Below are 27,730 nucleotides of genomic sequence, written 5' to 3'. Positions count from 1 at the left end.
AAGATGTGCTACACGTGATGGGACCAGGTACCTGTAATTGTTTTAAATGCAGACTTGATAGTATTCACTTTAATAGAGCAGGAGGTGATTGTAGCCCAGATTTTCGACCAGTCTGCTCTATCCCTGGTCTGTCTCCCACTTGGAAACGTAAGTGTGATCAGTATGGTGATTGGAATTATTCAATTGAGAGTAGAGCATAGAGATTAACTTGGGGGAGAGAGGCGTATGGTGGCATATGTGTTCAAATAATATTAGCTGACTTGTAAGGGCTTCGTTGGTGAATATGGTGAAGAGTAGAGTTGCACGATTAATCGATAAAAAAATTGCGATCTCGACTCCCCCACGATCTAAAGGGAGTTGTAAAGGCAGAAGGCATAGAATGCATTAAAATAAAAAGCCTTCTTTGTGTAGCAGCCTCCCCTGCACCCCCCAATACTTACCTGAGCCCCATCGATGTCCACTAGTCCCTTGGCCATCCGGGACTCTCCTCCTGATTGGCTGAGACACGGCAGCGGCGACATTGGCTCCCACGGCTGTCAATTGAACTCAGTTAGCCAATCAGGGGAAAGAGGGGCTGAGGCCGAACGGAAGATCTTTGTCTGAATGCACACACTAAGCTGCAGCTTGGCTCAGGTGCCCCCATAGCAAGCTGCTTACTGTGGGGGCACTCGACAGCGAAGAGGGGCCAGAGAAGAGGAGGATCTGGGCTACCCCATGCAAACTTACTGCACAGAGGAGGTAAGTATAACATGTTTGTTATTTAAATGAAAGAAAAACTAGACTTTACAATCCAGCATTTCCACGATTCTTGGTAAACAGTGTAGTGCTCTTTCTCTGCTCAGAGCTAAAAAAAAAAATGCTGGCAAATGTTTATCAACATTGGTCAGCGCTGAGAGATAGAGAAGAGATGCAATGTATCATTTGGTTCTTTTAGATCCGGGGCCAGCAACCTGTAGGTCTCCAGAGTGGTTCCAGCAGCAGGAAAGAGATCTTCAGGTCAGTGTGAAGCAATACACTCGGCATAATAGTATAGGGCTGCTTTCACACTGATGTGCTGCGGTTTACCTACACCACAGGTGCAGTGTACCTGCAACTTTCCTGTGGGTTTGCTGTGTTTAGCCATAGACTTCTATTTTATTTGACTTTTACTTTCAGAAAGTGCACAACCTCTGCCGCATATAATAGAAGTCTATGGCAAAGTGAAGGACAAGTGTGATCATTGGAGAAGAGCGGGCCGAGCACAGCTAGAGAACTGGCCGCACGGTGCTCTCAAGTCTAATGTGCTGAGTTTTTAATAGGAAAGCACAGAGACTAACTGGAACACCGGGGATTTCACACAAGGAAAGCAATACATGGAGAACAGGATACTTTTACATACATGGTACAGCAGGCACATATCAGGAATATGAAATGTAGGGTTTACATTGCTTTAAGCCAGTGGTTCTCAACCCCTGTCCTCAGGACCCACTAACAGGCCAGTTTTGCAAGAACTGAAATACATCACAGGTGATTATAATTTGGTGCTCAGTGATTGCAGTATTCTAGTCTGCGTCTCTCCGAGGTAATACTTAAAATCTGGCCTGTTAGTAGGTCCTGAGGACAGGAGTTGAGAACCACTGCTTTAGGGCTCATTTACACTTGCTTTGGCTTCAACATGGCTTCAGACAGGCTTTGTTAAAGCTCTCTGAATGCTAGTCAAAGCTCCTGTCCCTAAATAAAATGGTTTGCTTACAGTCCTGTTTACACCTTGCTTTTGCTTTGCTTCCGTTTTGCTTCAAAAATGATACCCCATGTAGCTTCAGTGGTGCTTCAAATCCTCTTCAAAGCCTCCATAGAAGTCCTTTGGCAAAGCTCGCTTGAAGCCCCATCAAAGTCCCACGAAGCCTTACCAAAGCCCCACAAAGCCTCATCAAAGCACCAAGCAAAAGCGGGTGTTAACAGGACTGTAAGCTAACTATTTTAGTGACAGGGGCTTTGACTCGTGTTCAGAGAGCTTTAACAAAGCGAGTCCGAAGCCATGTTTTAAAGCAAGTGTGAACTAGCCCTTAAAGGAGAAGTCCAGCCTGAGATTTTTAAGCTCAGGTCACATGCGTGCAATTAGTTTTGCACTCCTCTGACCTGTTTTCAGTGGAGAGTGGTCTAAAGTCCGCTCTCTGCTGACGTTGCTGCTATCAGTCGGGGCATTGTGTCACCGCGACTTCAATGTCTGGATCCACCAGCTGCCTTGATTGATGGCAGGCTCAGCGAGCCGCTGCGACAGCCTCTCCCCGCCCCTCCACTGCTCAGCACTCCAATGAGCGCTGAGAAGTAGAGCAGAAGCTATGCTGACTGACAGTCAGCATCGCTCTGCTCGGGGAGGAGTGAGAACCGAGCCATCGCTGGTGTTCGGTATCTCGGTTCTCAGTGCAGAGACGGCGGGGGACAGATGCAGCATCAGTCTGATGCTGCATTCTCCGAGGTAAGTATGAATAGGGAATACAAAAAACAAAACGTACTTCTCTTTTAAGCAATCTCAATAGGTGTTGCCAACATTGAGTGTCTGTCCTATACACATCAGATTTAACCCAGGAGAAAAGGTGCTCAGATTCACATAACAGGGTGAAGTGGTGAATATCCCCGAGAAACAACAAGCACCTCACCCAGAGGTCCACCGTGGTATGCGAATTGGAACACCTTTTCCTTGGGTTGACTCTTATTAGTACAGGCTGGCTTTAAATGGCGCATTTTGGTTTTAGTTTTCACTTTAACCACTTCCAGACCGCCGCATGTATATGTACGTCGGCAGAATGGCACGTACAGGCACATTGGCGTACCTGTACGTCCCTGCCTAGACGTGGGTCGGGGGTCCGATCGGGACCCCTCCCGCTACATGCGGCAGTTGGATTCCCGCGGGGAGCGATCCGGGACGACGGCGCGGCTATTAGTTTATAGCCGCCCCATCGTGATCGCTCCCTGGAGCTGAAGAACGGGGAGAGCCTATGTAAACACGGCTTCCCAGTGCTTCACTGTGGCGGCTGCATCGATCGAGTGATCCCTTTTATAGGGAGACTCGATCGATGACGTCAGTCCTACAGCCACACCCCCCTACAGTTGTAAACACACACTAGGTGAACCCTAACTCCTACAGCGCCCCCTGTGGTTAACTCCCAAACTGCAACTGTCATTTTCACAATAAACAATGTAATTTAAATGCATTTTTTTGCTGTGAAAATGACAATGGTCCCAAAAATGTGTCAAAATTGTCCGAAGTGTCCGCCATAATGTCACAGTCACGAAAAAAATCACTGATCGCCGCCATTAGTAGTAAAAAAAAAAATAATAATAAAACTATCCCCTATTTTGTAAACGCTATAAATTTTGCGCAAACCAATCGATAAACGCTTATTGCGATTTTTGTTTTTACCAAAAATAGGTAGAAGAATATGTATCGGCCTAAACTGAGGAAAAAAATATTTTTTTATATGTTTTTGGGGGATATTTATTATAGCAAAAAGTAAAAAATGTTGCATTTTTTTCAAAATTGTCACTCTATTTTTGTTTATAGCGCAAAAAATAAAAACCGCAGAGGTGATCAAATACCACCAAAAGAAAGCTCTATTTGTGGGGAAAAAAGGACGCCAATTTTGTTTGGGAGCCACGTCGCACGACCGCGCAATTGTCTGTTAAAGCGACGCAGTGCCAAATTGTAAAAACCCCTTGGGTCATTTAGTAGCATATTGGTCCGGTCCTTAAGTGGTTAAATCATATCATGGGTAATGATAGATGGTGACGCCTATACAAAATGCATCTTAATAACTAACGCCTTTGGCAGCATGATAAAGACAACATTGGTTAGTAAATATTGTATTAACGGAAGTAACCAATATTATTATGTATCATAAATGTCAGAATAAATCACTCCAATGGGTTAGATGTTTCAGCCAATGGTTCTCCACGAGGTACCACTGGGCCCCTTGCTATCTTTTATAGACAACATGGGGGCAACTAATGCTGGCCATACACTACTAGAATTTAGGTAAAAAATGTTTTAATATTAAGACTAATGGGGTCAAACCAATGTTTGTTTTTAACTGCAGTGATGAGAACATTTGAAGGAGTAGGGTTAGTAAAATTTTCCATGAACAAACTCATTTCTTACAGTGAAAGTAGTTTTCGTTTGGAAAAGTCCATTCACTCCAAAATCAAATAACATTTAAAAATATGTTAAAAGCAATTGAAGTTGTGAAGTGCTCTTGAATGACATTTGTCAGGTCATCGAATGTACTGAGAATTTTCCTGCAAACACTCAGTTGAAAATCTACTAGTATATGGTCCGCTTCAGCCTTGCCAACAATCCAAATAAATCTTCTATAATTCCAGTATCATGGATGTAAACAAACTGTGTCTAGTCTAATATTCTATTATTCTGCATCATACTTCAGTTACAGATAATAACAAAAGTAAACTATGAACGGTATGTGATTAGTCATTTGGATAATGGTATCTATGGCCTTATAAAACTAGTAAATAAGTGTTTTAATGGTCTGTAAGAGCCTCTCCTAGTTGTAAAGAAAAAAAGATTAGGCTGGGTGTTGTTTGGATGGTTACCGTGCAAGTCGCTCTGGTTATGTCTGTAGAGTTTTTTTTTTTTTGCTCTGTACAGCTGCCTAGGAACTATTTTTTTTTTTTTTTCCAAAGCTATCTGAACTTTTTTTTTTATATGGACAAACGTTTTATTTTTATGAACAATTGAGTAAACATCTTAAATCTGGACATTGTTAATTGTGTTCTTTGAAACACAGCTTTCTACTGAGATTAGTTTGACATTTACTTTATAGGTGGAAATAATACAATACACTGCACCAGCACCTCGCTTAGATGATCTTGCTTGCGTCGCGAAACTACGATCCTACCTGTAAATTATCTGCAATATAGTCATGTATAGCTAGATTCAGGATGGCGAGCGCATACTTGCGGTGGCGTAGCTTAAGGCATTTAGGCTACGCCGCCGTAAGTTAGCGAGGCAAGTACATGATTCACAATGTACTTGCCTGCTAAGTTAGGGCGGCGTAGCCTTAAGCGGGCGGGCGTAAGGGCGCCTAATTCAAATTTGGCTGAGGGGGCGTGTTTTATGATAATTAGGCTTGACCCGACGTGATTGACGTTTTTTTTGCAACTGCGCATGTGCCGTGCGCCTACATTTCCCAGTGTGCATTACAGCTAAGTCTGCCGCACGGGCCTATTGATTTTGACGTGGACGTAAACAACGTAAATCCCTATTCACGGACGACTAACGCAAACAACGTAAAATTATCGAATTTCGAAGCGGGAACGGTGGCCATACTTTAACATTACTATTCCATCTATAAGATGGAATAACTTTAGGCCTGATAAAGCGTTATGTAAACGGCGTATCTGTACTGCGTCGGCCGGGCGTACGTTCGTGAATAGGCGTATCTAGTGATTTACATATTCTACGCCGACCGCAATGGAAACGCCACCTAGCGGCCAGCCTAAATATTGCCTAAGATAGGACGGCGCAATCTACTGATACGGACGGCGCAATCTACTGATACGCCGGCCTAACTCTTACTGAATCTAGCTAATAGTGTTACTTTTTTATATTTTGTAGAATATCAGAGAAAATTGCTCTCTGTGCAGTGTAGTAGTATTTTTACTTATAAAGTAATTGTCAAACTAATCTCAGTAGAAAGCTGTGTTTCAAAGAACACAATACCAATGTCCAGATTTAGGATATTTACTCAATGGGACATTGTCCCGATGCACGGCTGCAGAGATCGGCAAATGTCTCCCTGCCTGTGATTAGCGGAGCTAATCCTTTTTTATATTGAAATCAATTGGAAAGCATCAAAGTGCATGTCAATGTGTGTTGTGCATTTCGAATGCGCATTGCAATGCATTTTGTATTGAATGTCAACATGTACCATAATCCAGCATGTGTTGTGTTGGACACATATTCATGACACATATTGACATGAATTTTAATGTATGCATTGACATGAAAAAGAGTTAAGCGAAAATGCTATGGTATGAGGCCAAGTTGGCATTGCTGCCTTTAACCAGTTAAGACCCGGACCAATATGCTTGTTTAGGACCGGCACTGCATTCGGTTTAACTGACAATTGCGCGGTCCTGCGACGTGGCTCCCAAACAAAATTGGCGTCCTTTTTTCCCCCCACAAATAGAGCTTTCTTTTGGTGGTATTTGATAACCTCTGCGTTTTTTATTTTTTGCGCTATAAACAAAAATAGAGTGACAATTTTGAAAAAAATTCAATCTTTTTTACTTTTTGCTATAATAAATATCCACAAAAAAAATATAAAAAAAAAAAAAACATGATTTTTTCCTCAGTTTAGGGCAATACATATTCTTCTACCTACTTTTGGTAAAAAAAAAATCGCAATAAGCGTTTATCGATTGGTTTGGTTTGTGCAAAATTTATAGTGTTTACAAAATAGGGGATAGTTTTATGGCATTTTTAGTAATAATTTTTTTTTACTACTTGTGACTGCGACATTATGCGGACAAATCGGACACTTTTGACAAATTTTTGGGACCATTGTAATTTTCACAGCGAAAAGTGCTGTAATATGCACTGATTACTGTGAAAATTACAATGACAGTGAAGGGGTTAATCACTAGGGGGCGCTGTAGGGGTTAAGTGTGACCTCATGTGTGTTTCTAACTGTATGGGGGCGGGCCTGGATGTGTGACGTCGGTGATCGTCATTCCTTATATCGGGGAACAGACGATCACTGACATTGCCACAGAGAAGAACGGGGAAGGTTTGTTTACACTTGTCTCTCCCGTTCTTCAGCTCCTATGACCCGATAGCGGAACACACGTGGCGATCGGGTCCCGCGGTCACGGAGCTTCGGACTGGGTCGCGACCCATGGCTGGGCTCTTAAAGGGGACGTATATATACGTCTATGTGCCCAGCCATGCCATTCTGCCGACGTTTATCAATGTGCGGCGGTCCTTAAGTGGTTAAAGCGGTATTAAACCCAAAATCAGAAATGTAATATTTTGCATCTTTCCATTTCCTAAATGTGGTGGCTGGATTAGATTTATCTGCCTAGGATTTTTCCCTTTATTTTTACCTGTTGATCTGGCCAGTAACACACTTCCTCGATGGGATGGACGAGCAACTAAAACGCCTTTGGACAGCAGCATTGTCAGTCTGAGGAGAGGGCAAAGTTCAGTGTGCTAGCAGATTTAGAGGGCAAAGGACTAGTCAACAGTATTTCCTGTGGTCTCTCTACAGCTGATGTTTTCCCTATTACTGACTTGGCATACTTTGTTCTACACCTTGTGTCTGTGTGTGGGGATGGCCATCTTGGTAGAGGCGGAGAAAAAACAATGGCGAGCAACATAGTTTGGATCACAAAATCTCACTGCAAATCTCCTGAGACTAGTAGTGTCTTAGGCCTGGTTCACACCTATGCATTTTTTAGTGCATTTTTCAGTTTTGCAGCAACACACTACAGTCCATTTAACATGGTTTCCTATGGATATAGTTCAAATCTCTGAAATTTATGGAAATGGCCAGGGACTTTTTTTTTTGGTTCTTGGTTCCATGGACTTCAGTGGATCAAAAGCTGTAATGAAAAATGCAACCTGCATAGGTGTGAATTGGGCCTTAGGTCTCATGCTGCAGTTATACAGCTATGAAGGCTGTAGGCACATTCGCATAGCAGGGAATATACTAATCTTTTTCTAGAGGAACACCAGAAAAAAGGTAGATCTTTATGCCCCATGCACACGAGACGCTGGTAAACTCGAGTTCAGAGGCATTTGGGCATTTTTTTCAACTGCCCCTGAACACATTTAATGTTATCCTATGTGTCCATGTTTTTTTGCGTTTTAAAGCAGTTGGGTTTAGGCTCGTTTTTTCAGAAGCAAAATTTTGGGTTCAGACGCAAAAGTTTTTGCATTTCAAAGCTTTGGGAGGGTCTACAATGTCTTTGTTGTAAAAGCTGATAGCCGTAAAACGCGGCAAAACACAGCGAAATTCGCGGCAAAAACGGGTGTTTTAAACGCCGTTTTTTGCCTTTGAAAACTTGAGTTTACATGTGTTTGCATTTGCTTCTCGTGTGCATGGGGCCTTATGCCGCGTACACACCATCACTTTATGTGATGAAAAACAAAGTTTTTTAAAACGTCAATTTAAATTACTGTGTGTGGGGGAAAACGTTGTTTTATGTCTTGTGAAAAACGACAAAAAAAATTGAAGCATGCTTCAATTTTTTGTGTCGTTTTTCAAAACGTCGTTTTTTGTTTCACACAACGTTTAAAACAACGTTTTTAAACCCGAGCATGCCCAGAAGCTAGTTATGAAGCAAGCTTCAATGGAAAAAAGTGCTGAACGTAACCTCGCTTTGCTAGAGCATTGTGAAAAAACGATGGTGTGTAGGCAACGCCGTTTTTGAAAATTGAAGTTTCAAAAACGTCGTTTTTTACTTCACAAAAAATGTCATTTTTTTTCATCACATAAAGTGATGGTGTGAACGCGGCATTAGAGTACCACTTAAGGCCTGGGTCACACCTATGCATTTTTTAGTGCATTTTCCGTTTTGAAGAAACACACTACAGTCCATTTACCATGGTTTCCTATGGGTCACATTCACATCAGTGCATTTTATGGGAAGGGCCAGGGACTTTTTTCTGGTTTTTGGTTCCGTAGACTTCAATGGATCAAAAATGTATATAAAAAAAAATGCAAAATGCACCTGGAATATGCAAACTGCAACCTGCATAGGTGTGAATCCAGCCTTAGCTGGCCATACACATACATGTATCAAAACTCAAAGTTCGATCTATGTAAAGCCTAGCTGGTAGTGCACAAGTCGATCTATCGATCAACTTGTGTACAATCAGACTGTCTGGGTTTTCCCAAATGATCAGTGCCGCTGGCAACACTGATCATTTTATTCTGCCAGTGGGGAAGGCTCCCCACCAGCAGAATACAATGGCCTAGCAGGAAGGATTCTCTCATTCACCTCAAATATGTGGATCTGAGAATTGGCTCATTTACTTTCATTCAACCCGCTGGTAAAATGGAGAAAATAAATAAAAAATGTATGTATGGTCTGCCTTAGGCTGGCCATAGACCGTTCAAATCTTGGTCAGTTCAGCAGGTACCGGTCGAGATTCGAACTGTGTATGGGCAGGCTAAATGGCTGAATGTACCAAGTTGATCGGGCCATCAACTTGGGTACAACCAGCCTGCCGGATTTGACTTGCGATTATCACTAACGGCTGCTATAGTCACTAGCAATAATCACTGTCTTCACCCATGGGGAGCAGCTTAACCCCGCACCCCCCCGCCCCCCCCTTGTATGGCATACAATGTATCAGCAAGCCATCTATAACATAGCAAACCATCCTATTTTTGTTTCAGTTCCAATAAAGTTGTATTGATTACCTAGAAGATATACAGTATATTTTTTCAGAAGCTTTGCATACTTTCCTTGTGCTCCTTCCAGCTAAAGCTGACTATACACGCATAGATTCTTTTTTGTTCACCCTGTGGAACAGATTCCCTCATCCTTGATATACAGCGTGGGTTGGGGAACTCTTCTGCTACGGCTGTTTAATTTTGACTGCCGCAGCCGGTGCCTGGCCCAAACAGTGGGCCAAATCCTCAAGAGATACGACGGAGTAACTGCTGTTACTCCGTCGTATCCCTGGTCCTAACTATGGAACTGATCCACAGAATCAGTTTTCCATAGTTAGGGAGAAGATCCGGCATGTGTAATTGAATTACACTGCCGGATCTTAGGATGCAGTACCGCATCCGCCTCGGGTATGCAAATTAGCACTTACGGAGATCCACGAAGCTTTTCTGCTTTGTTCTTTCTCCGTAAGTATTAAGTTGCATACACAAAATTAGGGCTGCTTTTACATGGTGTAAAGTTAGTACACCATGTAAAAGCAGACCCTTCTGTCTAGCGACGCGTTTTTTTTTCGAATTTGAATTTTTTTTTTCGCGCCGTATCTTTTTTTTTTTTTCCGACGCAACTTTATTGACCCGTCGCAATCCACAAAGCCCGGCGTAACGTAATTTCGCGCTATGCACGTCGGGAAAATGACGTCACGAGCATGCGCAGTACGGCCGGCGTGGGAGCGCGCCTCATTTAAATGGGAATCGCCCCCATGAAATGAGGAACGCCTTGCGCCGGCGTAATTTAAGTTACACAGCCAGAAATTTCTAGGTAAGTGCTTTGTGGATCGGGCACTTAGGTAGAAATTTTAAGGCAGTGTAACTTAAATTAGAATTTCGCCGTTACGCCGGGTATTTGTGGATTTGGCCCAGTGTCTGCATCTGATTGGATGCCGCTGCTGTGTAATTTTCTGCCTGACAGGGCTACGAGCAAAATTTGTATAGCTGGTACCCAGCATAACAGAAGGCAGCAAAGTTTAAATGTAATACTGAGTTTATGTAAAACAATGTTGGCTTTCTGTTTTCTGACCTTGTAGGAAGATGGCACCAGAGTTTCACAATGATTTATGGATTGGTTTACATTCATTGTCCAGAAGATATATGTGCTGTGAGTCATGTTATGTAATACAAAGTACAGGTTATGATGTTATCTCAGCAGACAGACAGAAATACATGGCTTAAGGGGAATATACAATGGAAGGCAATCGGACACTGGAGAGACAAGTAGAGTTTGGAGACAAATGGTCCTAGGCTAAAATATGGTAAACAGACACTAACTGATTCATTAGGTCATTATCCAAGAGTCAGACCTGAGAACATGTTTGAACATCATAAGAATAATACAAGGGATGAGTATGTCATTGTGATTCTAACTTAGATAATCAGTTACATTGTATGTCATGCAAGGGCCTTGAGGGTTTTCTGCTTTCCCAGATCAGTATTGTAAAAGTCGGCATCACATGGGAACAAAATACAATACCAATTCCCATCAGTTCTCACCCATGCATAAATCCATTTTATCCATGGATTGCATAATGAAAAACATCAACTGATAAATATATTTAATGATACAATATATTGTATACAAAATAACTGTTATCAGTTGGTTGGTGCTTTTTATTGTGAACTGGATTGATATAGATTTTACTTATGTACTAATTTTTATGTCCTTGATATATTTTCTTGTAGCCCCGAAAGGGGGGGGGGGGGTTCTACCCCTGAAGTGTATTGGCTATTCTGTGCCCTCCTACTGTAAACTAATTTAATCATTACAGTGGTTCCAAAGGCAGCTTTTACTTGCCTGAGCCCCATCTCGATCCAGTGATGTACATTAGAGCCTCTTCTGAGTCTCTCTCTCTCTCTCTCCTCAGTGGCCCCGCACAGCAGCAATGAGCCAATGAGGAGAGAGCAGAGTGTGGAGCCATGCTCGGTGTGTGGATGGACACTGTTCATTCACAGGAGCATGGTTCAGGAGTGAGAGGCTTGCTATTGGGGGCACTTGGCAGGGGGGTGAAGCCAGAAGTGCTGGTGGGGGACCCAAAATGAAGAGATTTGGGGCTGCTCTGTGCAAACCATTACACAGAGTAGGTAAGTATAACATTTTTTTTATTACAACCACTTTAAATGATGTTCATTAGAATTTGTAAACATGGATTCTCAATTCTTTGTTGTCCCTCCTTTCCAAGTTTCCAAGGGGTGTTCCCATTTTGTTGAGTGCTGCCGATTCGGACCAAGTGGTTTTAGGAAGGCAAGGACACCAGGCCAGGATAAATACCCTGAATCTTGCATCTTTAAAGCTGTATTAAACTCAAAAACAAAAATTTAATGCATCACAGTTTACCAATCATTACATGTGATGACTGCATTTGTTTTCTTTCTCTAATGCCATGCCATTCATTCAGAGCTGTGTGCCACGGGCAAGATTATTTTACTACCATAATTTATAACATGCTATTAGATCTTTACTCCAGGAGTATATAATGCGTTTGGAAATTTTAGAGACATGCTTAAAGGAGAAATGCATATTCAGGGTGTAACATATTTCAGATGCACTGGTCCACACTCTATCTCCCCCCCCCCCCCCCCCCTGCTAGCTGTCACACTGTGCAACAAGTGCGGCCACCAGGCAGGGACTCCGCCACCCAACTCTGTCATCCATTCACAGTGTTCTGTAAATGGAAAAATGACAAGGTTTTGATAGCCTTTGTGGTTGTAGGCTTGTAGTTTTCAATGAACCACAGCGGTACTGTGGCGTAGGGATGAGCTTCGTAATCGAGTCGAACTCATGTTCGACTCGAACATCGTATGTTCGATCGTTTGTCGAATTACGAACGTTTTGGGTCGTTTGCGCCAAATTCGAGTTACGTTTTACAGACCATAATTCACTGCGGCATCGCTGGCTGATGATTGGCCATGCATGCACTATGACCCGCATGCTTGGCCAATCACAGCTTGCAAAAAACAGAGAGCCATAATTGGCCAAAGCCAGGGTGGCTTTGGCCAATTATGGCTAAGGGGGTTTAGTACACGCCCCACACTATAAAAGGCCGCCTGCAGGTCAGCCTTGTGTAGTGTGTTGCGGTGGTTAAGAGAGAACAGAGAGAGTGTCATTTTTTGCAGGTAGATAGAGCAGGCAGGCAGGCTAGTCAGTTAATGTTACAGTGTGTAGAGGATATATATACATCCCAGGTGTTGTACATATATTTATACACTGTATAGTGTATAAATATAGTATAGCTAGATCAGTTCTTCCTAATTTACTGGCAGGCAGGTGATTGTGCTAGCTGCAGTATTCTTACATGGTTTCTTGCCTGTGTCCTCTGTAGTTTGCACCTAAAGCTACTTGGTGTGTACTGGCCGTGTGCTCTGTAGTTTGCACCTAAAGCTACCTGGTGTATGTACTGTCTGTGTCTGTGCTATTTTTCGCAATGATTTTCATCCATATTGCAGGGACCTGACATTACATTAAAGCCGCAAGCAGTTTTAAATTACTTTTTTCTTATAGTAATCTCGTTTTGTGCAGGGACAGTTCTAAACACGTGCCACTACTATAGACACCCAGCAGGTACGATATTTAAAGGAATTTATTCAGGAGCAGTGATTTCAATGATGCTTAAATAAAAAATAAAAAAATAAATGAAAAATTCCTTTAAATATTGTACCTGCTGGGTGTCTATAGTATGCCTGTGAAAACGTCTTTGAGAACCCGGGTCTTGCCCCAGGGAACATGTATCAATGGAAAAAAACTTTTAAAAACAGCCGTTTTTTCAGGAGTCCTGAAAAAAACTACCGTTTTTTTTTAAAACTTTTTTTCCATTGATACATGTTCCCTGGGGCAAGACCCGGGTTCTCAAAGACGTTTTAAGACAATAACTTGTATATTGGGCTTTAAAATTAGCACTTTTGAATTTGAACGTTTGAGTCCCATAGACGTCAATAGGGTTCTAAATGTTTGCGCGAACCGAACGGGGGGGGGGGGGTGTTCGGCTCATCCCTACTGTGGAGCAACATTGTATTTCATCCTCTCCTCTTGTCAGATTGTATCTGCTTGCCCGTACGGATCTGGAGGAGACCTGCATGTCACCAGTGATCTACGGATTGCTGGTGCAATGCTTTACAGGCTCAACAAAAAAGTGAACTTGTCCTTTAAATAATACATTACCATTTACTAAACTCATTAGATTTTAGTTGACTAAAATACGACTAAAACGCCAAAAGACTATGACTGCTAAATCAAAATGTGCTGTCAAAATTAACACCGGTAACCAGTCTGTGTTCCGACAGCTGGCTGTTATTGTTGGATGGGATAGTTCTTTTTCTCTATGCAGATCATCACATGTAGGTTACAGGCATTTATTGGCTGTCAGTTTAACTACCTGCATGGTATCTTTAACAACATGGTTAAGTTAATTCCATCATTGTTATTGAATGGCTCATTGGATCTACTGTAATATTCTGTGAGCTGGTCAGAGCTTTAGGACTTACCAGTTCCTATTACTAGTGCTCTATTACAGTGATGGCAGAGAGATTGTGTTAAGGGCTGTGACTTTGACCTGGGTGTTATTTAAAGTATTTCTCTTTCCTTATGGCTGACAATGCATTACCCAGCACATATTTCAGCTGTATTGATAGTGCAATGTCACAAATGAACACTAATTCTTCTACATTTCTGTGCAGGGCATGTCTGAGAAATGTCAAAACAAATATGTGAATACAGGAAAAGGGCGATGTTTAATCCACTGGCAGTAATACCATAGATCTGCTTACTGCGGCCTATGAAAAGCACTTGTATGCAGCTAACATTTCACACGCATATTATTCACATATAAGATGTTGGGAGATTTCACTTGCATTATTTCTGACAGCTCCAGATTTTTTTGTTTATTAATTTGATTGAAAAATGGTTGTATTTTTTTTTTAAAGCTGAACTTCAGCCAAACTGCTAAACACAGATAAAAAGCATAAAATGGAGATCATATCACTTCAACTTTAAAACATTCTGGTAAAGTAATAGAAAAATGAAATTGTTATGCTTACTTTCCATGTTTTTATTTTCTATTATTTATTTTTTCATTTGCAATATGCTTTTGAACTTGCTGAAAAATTTGACCATTCAGGAAGAGTCTGTTCTGTGGCCCAGCTACCCTTTTCATGGCATAACCCTCTCCTCTTCTGGGAGTGTTTAAATACACTCTGTGCTGGTCCAGCTCCTCTGACTCTCCCTAGGGTCTTCTTGATATGGCTTTTGACTTTGTAGAAATTTGAGTCAGGGATTTCCAGGATTTGGCAAGAGCTTGTTTAGTCAAAATTAATAAGTTTGGACCAGTTCACGATGATGGCATCTGGCTGTTTGTGCCTCGCAGGAGTTCGGAAGTAACTTGCGGCCCAGAAATATAGCTACGTGTCGAACACGACTTCAGCTCTAGCACATACATAAAACACCATTTGCTCAGTACAATTGCTTATTTGTTAACTGGGATAGTACGCAATGTTTAATTTGATTTCCTTTATTTCAGGAAACCATACTAGGCTAAGAATGAACATTAGCAGAAAACAAACTTTACTGTTATGCATAGCCATATGCATCCAATTTGCATCTTCTTTTAATTTAATTTTGAGATTGAATTAGAGTTTTCAATCATATTTTAGAACATTTTCCTTAATGGTGACGCACTGTTGATGCTTTGTTTGATCCTGCCCAAATTACAATCACTTAAAGTTAAACTCCAAGTTTTAGTGGCCAAGCAGGTTTTTCACTAACAGTTGCAGCAGCTGTGTGCACTGTATGTAGCCTCAGCTATATACAATATACAGCCCTGTGTTCCAGCAGAGGTATGGGAACTTCTGTTCCGCTCCTGGAACAATATTCGAGTCAGGCTGAGTGCTGCTCAGCCATTCATAAGGAGATCTGTATTCTGTGAAAAACAATGCTTTCTCTGATTTGGAGATCTTGACGTCATTTGCCCACCTCTCTACCTCAGCGAATCAGAGGAAGTTTTGTATGCATTCATAGAATGCAAGGCCTCCAGTGAAAGGCTGAGCAGTGCTCTGCTGGACTCTACTTTGTTACAAGAGTTGGGTGGGAAGTTCCCATACTGCTGAAGGAACACTGTGCTGTATACTGTATATAGCTAAGGCTACATACACTTCATACAGCTCTGACAGCTACTGCATATGTTAGTGAAATAAATAGTTTATTTGTTGTTAATCCATAGGGATCAGCTTTAAAGTGGTTGTATACCCCACCTACACATGTTTACCTACAGGTAAGCCTATAATAGGATTAGGAGGATATTAATAATAAGGCTTACCTGTAGATAAAATGAATATCTCCTAAACGTGTACGGTTTAGGAGATATTCACCCTGAGTGCAGCTGCTGACGGTGGATGCTGCCAGAAATTCAGAGCTCCTTGCTCGAACGGGGACTCCCATGCAGCTATGGTAACTCGCAGCACAAAGGCCACGAACGTGGAAGAAATGACAAAGGAACATGTTGGCTCCCTCAGCGGTGACCAGAAGGTGTTGTGGGCACTTCATTCTAAGGTATTTCATAATGAGCTAGTATGCTCAATATGCCTCTGCCTTACAGTTTTTTTTTTCTTCTTCCAGGGCATACAACCGCTTTAAAGCGATTGTAAACACTGCTTGGACACTTGGACCTACAGGTAAGCTTATAATAAAGCTTTCATATAGGTACAAGAAATAGCTCCTAAATGTGCACCATTTAGGAGATATTCACTGGTTCTGCAGCCATTGACACCACCTGTGCATGTGCACTGCAGGGATGGTGTACTCATGCCAAATTTTCAGAGCTTTGGGCTGCGGCTGTGACTCCTGTGTGCATGTGTAGGAGTGACGTCATCGTGGCTCAGCCATTCAAGCGGCTGGAGTCCACAAACCCAAAGGGAAGACCAGGTGAAGATGATAGCCCTGTCAGTGGTGACAGCATACTGCTGGAGAGCCTTAATTTAGGCCGGATTCACACTAGTGCGGTGCAAATTTCAGCTCTCTTATCTCTGCAGAGAGATAAGAGAACTGTTCAGCAGATCCCCTGCGTTTTAGCTGCAGATTAGCTGCGAATTTGGAGACCTGGGAGAGGGGAGGGGGAGGGGGGAAGTGTATTAAGCTGAATGAGAGAAATCAGCGAATCAGCTGCGCACTCATAGAAGATAATGGGCCTGAATTCGCACCTGAGCCGCACCGCAAGGCCTTAAATACGCACAGGTTTTTTCGGCAGTGCGCAGTGCCAATGCATCGCACATATGTGAACCAGCCTTATTAAAAACAATGTATTTAGAAATGTTCTGCGTATTGGATGCGGTTTAAGCCGCACTCAATTCACATAGGTGTGAACCCGGCCTTAAGGTAAAGCTTTCATATTGTTCTAGTATGTCATGCATACTAGGACATTGACATTAACTTGACGGGAGAAGTACTGCTTTAATTTGATCAGTGCCCATTTGTTTTTTAAAGTCAGGATCCTTCCAGAGCCTGGCCTGACTCTGCATAAGAAATAGTGCACTTCTTTAACTCAGAAGAGAAGTATGGCCAAAAAAAAAATCTGATTCCTCCGTCCGTATAAGCAAGGTGGATGGAGGAACTCTCCCCGCCGGATCATCTATGACTTGAATTTCAGCTGATTCTCAAGAATTGGCTGAAGTTTCAGCATTGTATGACCAGCTTAGACAGCAGCAGGGTTGCTGCTCTTGGAATGCATGCTCCTGCTTTATGACAAGCTGATGTGCTGACACGCAGTGGGAGGTTTGCTAAAACTGGCGAAAACAGAATCTGGTGCAGCTGTGCATAGTAACCAATCCACTTCTAACTTCAGCTTGTTCAATTAAAGTGATATTTAAGTCCTTGTTTTTTTTGGTTTAAAAATAACAAACATGTTTTACTTACCTGCTCTGTGTAGTGGTTTTTAACAGAGCAGCCCAGATCCTCCTTTTCTCGGGTCCCTCGCTGGCGCTCCTGGCCCCTCCCTCTTGCCCCCACAGCAAGCAGCTTGCTATGGGGGCACCTGAGCCGAGCCCCTGCTGTGTGTGTCCATTCAGACACAAAGCCACGACTCTGCCCCATCCCCTCTCTCTCCTCATTGGCTCTCTGCCTTTGACAGCAGAGGGAGCCAATGGCGCCCGCTGCTGTGTCTCAGCCAATCAGGACTGAGAGTCTCAGGCAGCCAAGGCTCTTGTGCAACATCGCTGGATTGAGATGGGGCTCGGGTAAATATGAGGGGGGCTGCTGCACACAGAAGTTTTTTTTTTATCTTGATGCATAAGGATAAAAACACTTCTGCCTTTAGAACCACCTTAAGCTTTGACAAAAAAAACTAGAAGCGGATTGTTTACTATGCACAGCTGCGCCAGTTTTAGTAAATATCCCCCACAGTTTTAAGCACATCAATTTGTTAGTTTACAGTGTGGGGTGCCAAAGGGACAAACCTTTTTCTGACACAGCCCACAACCCCCTGTATGGACAGTGGTTCTTGAAGTGTAGTGCCCTCACATTGTTGGTGTTCGTAGATTCTTTTTGCAGTTATTGGCTTTTTTACAACCCAAGTAAACAAAATAGCTCTTGCTTGGAAATATGTAATTTTTCGGAGATTTAGAAGGGCCTTGCACCAATAAACATGCAGTGAATCGGAGCAATGCCATGCACAGTGCGGGGGTTTTCAAGGTTAATATATATATATATTTTTTTTATGGTTTTAATTTTATAATGCCTTTCAGATAAATTTTGATGAGGGGTTGCTTATAGTTTAACCAGCTCCGGAAGGTTTTTCCCCCTTCGCCTGGGTTCACACTATAGCGATGCGGGAACCAGCACGATTCCAGTGTCGGTTATTGCATCACATCTCTCCTGCAATGTTAATGACACCCCCAGATCGGTTCACAAATCGCAGTGCGAATTGTGGATTTGGACAAGAATCAGATCTCATGGGTGTGAACATGCGATCCGATTCCAGTATGGCAAAAAAAGTCCCTGCACCTTTTTTGTGCGAATCCAATGTGAGTTCAGCCATCAGCATTGCACAGACATTGCATGTGATTGGCACCGCAATGTTGGTGAAAATCTCATGCGATGTCTGTGTTTGCAAGAGTGTGAACCATTTCTTGCTATTTAGCATTGCGCTGTTTTAACTGGTAATTGCTCGGTCATGTAACCATGTACCATGTACCAAAACAAAATTGATATCATTTTTCTCACACAAATAGAGTTTTCTTTTGGTGGTATTTGATCACCTCCTGGGTTGTTTTTTTTTTTGGGCTATAAACGAAAAAATACCAACAATTTTGAGAAAAAAACAAACAAACAATATATTTTACTTTCTGCTACAAAACATATTCAAAGACAAAAATCAAGATTTTCTGAAATTTTTGTCAAAATGTATTCTGCTACATGTCGATGAAAAAAAAAATCCCAATAAGTGTATATTGATTGGTTTGCGTGAAAGTTATAGCACCTACAAACTACGGTATATATACTTAATTTATTTTATACTACTAATGGCAATGATCAGCGACTTTTATAATAGGACTGCGATAGTGCGGCAGGAAATCAGACTCTGGGGGAGGAACTAACTGCCACTGACCGAGTGACATTAATACAGTGATACAGCACACAGAGCTCTGGAGTGTGATCAGACACAGCTGGCCATACATCCTTGGCCAGGACTTGCTGACAGTGGGCACCGGTCGAGGGACGCACATGTCTATAACTCGGAAGTAGGTGCCGATGCACGGGTGCGTCGCTTTGTCTGTGAGGGCCACCTGACTGCAGTACGTATGCAGTATTTCCCCATAAGTCCTGCTCAGGAAACAACTGTAACATTTTGGAATTCCCATTGCTGCTTGGGGTTTCAAATCTTTCCCCACTCTATCTAAAAAGAAAAAAAAGTGTGTGTGTGTGTGTGTGTGTGTGTGTATGTATATGTGTGTGTGTGTATATATATATATATATATATATATATATATATATTGTAAGATTGGGGGATCAGACTCCAATGGTAGGTGCGTTTTTCAGTGAGTACGCCAGTCCAATACTGAGTTTTTAAGGGCCTGGTAGCCCACTTTTATTTAAAAACATCAAAGTTCACAGATACAAAAGCAGCCCTCGCAGGGGGGTTTCATCATTCCTGTATCTTGCAAAAAATCATCAGTCGCACACAGCGTCTGTTTCGCACACAGCGTTTGATTCGCACACAGCGACTTGTCCGCACACAGCGTTTTATCCTCTTGAAGCACACAGCTTCTAGCTGCAACCCATGCAGCCTCTCTCAGAGATATGGGAGCTCACCTGGCTCCCAGGAACAGACCTCCTGTCTGTAGGGTGGGGCCCTGAATGCTGTTCAGGTCAGACTTAATGCCCAAAACACAGCTGACCCATTAACGTGTGTTTCTCTACAGAATTTGGCATAAAGCAGCCATTTCACCCAGCACAGGGTCCCATCCTCACTAGATAGATATATATATATATTTTTAGGTCTTAGCATAAAAGTGAACCTACAGTGACCATTTCACAGGTCTATCCTTACTTGAGATGTATGCATTTGATGAATACTGCGTGCACAGAAACAATTGCTCCGATATTCTATGGAACAAATGAGCTATGTGGATGTTTTGTTTTGCACTCTATAGGCCGTAAAGGTATCATTTCCATTAGTGAGTAATGAGGCATATACCATGGAAGGTGCCAGTGATTAATAAATCTAGTAGAGAAAAAGGAAGGTCCAGGAAAACTTCGATTTGCTATGCTGGCATGCTTGCTGTCATAAATCATCCAGCTGGTCCTCATAACAGATGGGGAAAAGAAGTGTCACCTCTGGAATAAAAGCAACCATTCTGTAATGTTTTCAAGCCGTAAATCACAGTCATAAGAAAATGCATTTGTCAGTGTAGAAACAGCTGTTCTTACTGTATGTAATGAGATTCCTCTTGAAGATCATAGCTTAATCATTGTTTTAAGTGTTTATGCTCACGTTCCAAAAACATCAAACCATATTTTCAGGAATATACATGTTATTAGTGTGTATCATCAGTGAGTAATATAACAATGGCATAATGATTCAGTGTCCTCACTGCCAGTGGTGTGAGCAGCTAGGATGTAGTTTCCTCTTTGCAATATATGATGTATTCGTAACGTTGTTCTCCTTCCTCCTTTAGGAACAGGATGTGTGCCTGAAATATGCTGGAACCCGTTTAGGTGTTTTTCCCAGCCATGGATGAAGAGGCGTACATTTCAATTATGGACTATTCCATAGAAGATCACAATGACGTATTTAACTTCAGTCTCTGCCCACCTACCAATTCAAATATTACAATGGATGAAATGAATATGAAAAATGAAGACGGTGAATCCACTTTAATGGATTCCAAGTTCATTCTAGAAGACAAAGCCCCCGAAAAAAACATTTGCAAGAAGGGTCATCTTATTCCTTCACTTATTATTACGTTGCCTTCAAAAGAGACTGATGTAAGCTACAGTACGCCATTCCAATTTGACAGACAAGCACCTGCGAGGATATCCACCTCGCCCACTCTGAGGAGGCTGAGGAAGCACACTGTTGGAAACTTCATGTCTTTGCAAGACTATTTTGATGCCTCCAAGTTTCCAACTCACAAAGAGGAATCTGTCTCGGTAAGTTCATCAGAGCACTTGGAGAAAAATGCAGCTTCTATAGCAGAATCTGGCTGTAAAAGTACGCCAGTGTTTTCTTCTCAGGACAATGGCTCTTGTGTATCTCAACGTTTAAACCACACCAATGATCCCTTGGGCAAACCTGGTCTCCAGTCTGATTATACCGATGATGAAAAGTCACCAAATCCAGGCTACAATGGAGCATCTGAAACAAAAGAGGATACTGAAGGGCTACACAGCTGTTCAGAGGTAAGCTATGTTTATTATTTTAAAGATTTAATGTATAACTAAAGGAAAATCTTTTTTTTGTTTGTTTTGTTTTAGACAGAGTGTAGAGCAGGGATGTGAAACTCAATTTCATTGTGGGCCGCATCAGCATTATGATTGCCCTAAAAAGGGCCGGTTGTATCTGTAAGATTAGATGTCCAGCGCATCCCCTCCCCTCACATTAGATGTCAAGAGCCACCCCACCATCAGAAGTTGAGTCCCCCACTCTCCCTTACATCACAGTGCACCCCCCTTACCTTATGCTGCTGCTGGGAAGAAGCTGGATGCATTGCTTAAAAGCAGAAAGTAAGGGTCTGGAGGAGGACCAGAGGAGGGCTGGAGGTGCGAGGGCCACATAAAAATGGCCTGGAGGGCCGGATTTGGCCCGCGGGCCTTGTGTTTGACACCTATGGTGTATAGGAATTGGAACACCTGTCAGGTTTTTATTGCTGTCTGTACCCCTGTTAGGGAGCTTCTCCCTCTTTCTGTTTACCATTATCATTGAAAGTAAAAGTTGTCTCCAGAAAAGTAGTAGAGGGGAAATTTTCCAATGGGGACACTAGTTCTGGTGACCTGGGGATCCCCAAGAAATTTCCTTAATTTGCAAGGGTTTCCTCTCACTTCCTGTTTGGCTATGAGATAGGAAGTAAAGGGAAATCTCTGCAATGGGATAGAGATGGCAACAAAAATCTGACAGGGGTTAAAGCTCTCCCTTACTCTATCCAAAATAAAAAGTTTTGCCCATAGTTCTACTTTAAACAGAAATATGGCATTAAATAGATTTCTGATAGATGTATTTTCTTTCGACTAGTTTGCAAATATTCTACAACAGGGCTCGACAAAATCCAGGCACCCGGTCGCAATTGCGACAAGAAATTGTGACCAGGCGCCCGCCGGTAATTGAGGCTGTGGCTTTGCGGCCTACAAGGCCACAAAGCCGCGGCCTCAATTACCGGCCGTCGCGGGCCCGTGTGTCTCCGTGCGCTCCCACCTCCCCCACCGCACGATCGCGGTGGGCCCACGACGGCCGGTAATTGAGGCCGCGGCTTTGCAGCCTTGTGAAGGCTAAAGCTTCCTTCTGTGACCTGGCCCCATCTGGTGGTGGCCGTTGGCATTACAAGTAAAACAGCAGTTCTTAAAGTGTTTTTTCACTGTTTTCACTGCCATCTCCTTCCCTCTAATTAGAACCCCCAAACATTATATATTTTTTTTATTCTAACACCCTAGAGAATAAAATGGCGATCGTTCCAATACTTTGTCACACCGTATTTGCGCAGCGGTCTTACAAGCGCACTTTTTTGGGGGAAAAATACACTTTTTTTAATTAAAAAATAAAACAACAGTAAAGTTATCCCAATTTTTTTTTTTATATTGTGAAAGATAATGTTACGCCGAGTAAATTGATACCCAACATGTCATGCTTCAAAATTGCGTCCGCTCGTGGAATGTCGACAAACTTTTACCCTTTAAAATCTCCAAAGGCGACGTTTAAAAAATTCTACAGGTTGCATGTTTTGAGTTACAGAGGAGGTCTATAGCTAGAATTATTGCTCTCGCTCTAACGATCGCGGCGATACCTCACATGTGTGGTTTGAATACCATTTACATATGCGGGCGCTACTCGCGGACGCTATGTGTTCGCTTCTGCACGCGAGCTTGGAGGGACGGGGTGCGTTTTCTGGCTTCTAACTTTTTTAGCTGGCTCCTAGATTCCAAGCAAATTTGTCAAACCCTGTTCTACAAACAAAATAATTTTTGACAAAGAACGTGCACTATATTGCCAAGAGTCTTGGGACGCCTGCCTTTACTCGCACATAAACCTTAATGGCATCCCAGTCTTAGTCCGTAAGGTTCAATATTTAGTTGGCCAATCCTTTGCAGCTATAACAGCTTCAACTCTTCTGGGAAGGCTGTCCACAAGGTTTAGGAGTGTGTCTGTTTTGATTCATTCTTCCAGAAGCTCATTTGTCAGGTCAGGCATTGATGTTGGATGAGAAGGCCTGGCTCGTAGGCTCCACTCTAATTCATCCCAAAGGTGTTCTGTCGGGTGCAGGCAGTCAAGTTCCACCACCCCAAACTCGCTCATCCATGTCTTTATGGACCTTGCTTTGTGTACTGGTCCAAATCAATTGGTGGAGTGGGATTATGGTGTGGGGTTGATTTTCAGGGTTTGGTCTGGGCCCCTTAGTTCCAGTGAAGGGAACTCTTAAGGGTTCAGCGTACCAAGACATTTTGGACAATTTCATGCTCCAACTTTGTGGGAACTTTGTGGTCCCTTGCTGTTCCAACATGATTGCGCACCAGTGCACAAAGCAAGGTCCATAAAGATATGGGTGAGCGGGTTTGGGGTGGAGGAGCTTGACTGGTCTGCACAGAGTCCTGACCTCAACCCATTAGAACACCTTTGGGATGAATTAGAGTGGAGACTGCGAGCCAGGCCTTCTTGTCCAACATCAGTGCCTGACCTCAGAAATGTGCTTCTGGAAGAATGGTCAAACATTCCCATAGACACTCCTAAACCTTGTAGACAGCCTTCCCAGAAGAGTTGAAGCTGTTATAGCTGCAAAGGATTAGCCAACTCAATATTGAACCCTGCGGACTAAGACTGGGATGCCATTAAAGTTTATGTGTGTGTAAAGGCAGGCTTCACAATACTTTTGCCAATATAGTGTATATGCACACACGGTGGGTTCAGGAATACGCACCCGCACAAATGTTGTATTGGGATACAGTGGCTGTACACCTGTGCATTCCCATGCAGGTAACATGGCCGTGGGTATATGGATAGTACATCCTGTGTGAATGAGGTCTAAGTATGTTCACATAGACTGGGAATATTAAGCAAGAGATACAGGTCTATTCGAATAAAGCCAGCCACGAATGGAGCGTTTTTTTACTATAACCATGGGTTACAGGGTAGAAGATTGTTTGATTTCCCCCCCCCCCCCTCCCCCCAATCAACAAAGTCGGTATTTATAGGAGGAATCCCTCTTGCTGAGCCATTATGTTCTCCCGGTGGGGGGGAGGGGCATTACAGCTGGAACAACTCAGTGATTACTGCTAGCAGCTATAATAGCTACTAGCAATAATTGCATGTCAAATCTGACAGGCTGGTTGTACCCAGGTTAATCGATATATCAACTTGGGCACGATCAGCCTGCCCATACACGGTTCAAATCTTGGCCGGTCCCTGCTGAACAGGCTGAGATTCAAACCATCTATGACTGGCCTAAGAGTGCTAAGCCTCCCTCTCAGCGCGAGTGCTGCTGTAAACGGGGATTATGGAGAGGGTGGTACTTATACTAGTACATCGGGATCCTGTCACCACCTGCTATTCCTTATATCAGTGGTCATCAATTTGCAAGGCGTAGGGGTCTCAACTATGGCCCGGACAGCTCCAAAGGGGCTGCACATTATACATTACTTACTTATATATAAAAATTACAGTATATGACGGAATACTGTCAGATATTCCAGACATACGAGAGGAGAAGATTGGAGACCTGAAACAGGGGTGGTTGTAAGACACACCACAGGGGATAATGAGAGACTGGGGGCATGCTATATGATACTACTAGGGATTATTGCCAATATAGCCTTTTATACAAATGAATACTTCCAGTACTGGCTGCTGGGGTCTTTAAAGGGCTGCACTGCAAGTACCAAAGGACTGCAAGCTGAGCACCAGTGTCTTGAACTAAAGACTGGCAGAAAACCCTCATTAAGAGTATTTGGAATACCCTGCCTGCTGAAGCGATGTGTTCCAGATCAGCCGATATAACTGAATTGGAATGGCTCTCATGCCAACACTCTCAGCAGTGTCAAATTTGTTGTTGCATTACAGCTATCATTGCTGATCCAGGGCTCATCACTGCAACGGGCAAAGGTTTTGTAAGTTTTTCATTAGGGACTACAAGGTGGTGAAAGGGTCCATTTAAACATCATACATGGAATGAATAGAGTTTTTCATAGCTGCCTAATGTTCAGATTTTAATGTAGACTAGCTGTGTGTAGGAGCAGGTGAAATCGGAATTTCAACTATGTGTGCTCATTAGATCTTTGCTTAGTTACAGCGTCCAACAGTGTCAGCGAGGGTCTTAACAAACAGCCGTTATTACATTCAGCCTATCCTAATTCCATTTGGGAAATGAATGGGAACACAGGAGCAGAACATTGTGTCCCTGCTGAACTGGGTCATGTTTGCGGGCTGAAAGAAGAATGAAATCGCATTTCCAACTGTCAATATTCATAGCAACAAGCGCTTGGAAATGCTGGCACTGTATCATTCTCTCATTAACTGTCATGAGTGTTTAATGAGTCAGCTTGTGGTTATACAGTAGAGGTCCTTAAATCTAGTAATTCCTGGCACTATGTTCAATTCATATTAGGTTCATTGTTAAACAAAGTCACACTGGCATCAAAGCAATCAAATATTATGTTACACAAGAAGAATGGAAACGCAGACTTCTAATGAAATTCTACCAGCTATGAATATGATACACTTATTTATCTGCGCTTAATGCGTTTACTGACATTTAATGACACATGAAAGCAAACTGTGTGGTAATTACTGGTTTATAATACAGCTATTACCAGTATTGGAAACAAGCCACCACCCATACATATATCTGTAATTTCCTTCAGACTGAAAAGGTTTATTTCCTTGTTTTAGGACAGGCAACAAAATGATGCTCATCTAGCCTGAAATAATTTGGATAGCTAGTAATTTGGGGCTTTTACCCCTAATGGGAAATTCATTATTGGCACTGATATACACATACAGTTTAAAGTGTATCTAAACCAGCCTTTTTCAACCCGGGTGCCTAGAGGTTTCTTCAGGGCTGCCCTGGCAAAATGCAACAAAAATTGCATACAAGCCAGTGAGTGGATCCAGCCTGCCTTTTAGTTACACTAAGCCACGGGTTTTCATCATGCATCATTAAAACCTTTAAGCTGCCGGCATCCTAACAACCAATGATGTCATCAGTTGGTAAAGAGGATGTTGGTCACCTACACAGCATCCTTGTGTGACCTTCCCCTGCCCCTCTCCATCGGCACTGGGGTTACATTAGCTGACTGACGGAGAGAAACTGAGGGAGAAGAGAAACATGGAATACTAATAAGTAGGGCTGTTACTGATTAAAATGTTCGTGTTGAAAGTTAGTTTAGCTTTAATTATAAAACGTATCTAGTATATTGCCTGTCAGTCACTTTATGTAGGCAAGTAGGCATCACTTTAGCCAGTCACGCAGACATACCAGAGTGCTTACATTTTCTGGAAGCAGACATGATCGCATTTTATTGACAATATACCCTGAAGAACTGAACAGTCTTTCGCACGAAACGGATGTTGCCGATACAAAGAATTGTCTGCACAAAACTGCTTAGGACAGGAAAACAATGGTTATTTTTGCCCCCTTCCCCTGATGGAGCCTGATGCATCCTCCTGCTCCACAGATGCAAAGGTACCTTAATCCAATGGGTGCAGTTTGCTCGCATCCAGCAGGGAAAGTCTCACTGTCCAGGCTGTCGAGTGACGTCAAGAATTTTGATCAATCAAAAAAATTAAAGATTAATCAAGGAATTAATCTTTAATTTTCCCAGCCCTACTAATCGGTACCTACCAGTGTGCAAAAGTGTATTTGCTATGGAAGAATAAATCACCTCTAACATACAGTATCTCACAAAAGTGAGTACACCCCTCACATTTTTGTAAATATTTTATTATACCTTTTCATGTGACAACACTGAATAAATGACACTTTGCTACAATGTAGCAGACTTTTGGAGCGGTCCTGCTAGCGCACCACTCCAGTGTGAAAGCCTGAGGGCTTTCACACTGGAGAAACAGCATCCGCTGTTTAGGGTTGGTTTGCAGGCGCTGTTTTTAGCGCAATAGCGCCTGCAAACCGCCCCAGTGTTAAAGGGGCCTAAGGATACTTGCCGTAATAGAAGTTGTCCTAATAATACGTTTTAAAAAGTTTGGTCCTGCTGGTTGGATAACTCCTTGACAGCCACTCCATTGCATTCTTAATTAATTGTTTGTGGGTGATGTGAGGTTCCAGATGAGTATTGATGATCCTGTTTACCATCCTTATTTCTGTGCTTGCACCATTATTTTATTTTAGCTTTTATTTACTTTTTCTTAGTTCAGTATAAGCAGGGTTTTTTTTCAGCATTCACTGGGGTATAACATTGCAAAGGTATACTCACTACTTTGGTCGCTGCACATATCCGCTTTACATTTTCTCTGCAAAGAAGGATTTATAAAATCTGTCCGAGGGACTTTGCATTTTGCTTGTGAGCATTGTGAAGCCCACAAGCAATCACTTCCTGGAAGCGGTGAATGCTGATCTCTCAGCATTCACTGCTCATTCTCGCG

The 27,730-nt window shown here is 42.5% G+C and overlaps 1 protein-coding gene across 2 annotated transcripts in view; it reads left to right on the top strand.

Moving 5' to 3' along the window:
• Positions 1–27,730, top strand: part of PLEKHG7 (pleckstrin homology and RhoGEF domain containing G7) — a 101,764-nt gene that overhangs the window by 18,474 nt on the left and 55,560 nt on the right. Inside the window, exons 2-3 of one of the 2 annotated variants that reach the window (XM_040344137.1) lie at positions 20,607–21,081; positions 21,166–21,330. In XM_040344137.1, coding sequence (XP_040200071.1) covers positions 20,662–21,081; positions 21,166–21,330 — 585 coding nt within the window. In that variant the 5' untranslated portion in view covers positions 20,607–20,661. Of the gene's footprint in view, positions 1–20,606; positions 21,331–27,730 lie in introns of both variants that reach the window. The other variant, XM_040344136.1, reaches the window with a different exon arrangement.

The sequence above is a fragment of the Rana temporaria genome, chromosome 3, assembly GCF_905171775.1.
Source record: "Rana temporaria chromosome 3, aRanTem1.1, whole genome shotgun sequence".
Taxonomy (NCBI): Eukaryota; Metazoa; Chordata; class Amphibia; order Anura; family Ranidae; genus Rana; species Rana temporaria.
This window is presented reverse-complemented; position numbering and strand designations above follow the sequence as displayed.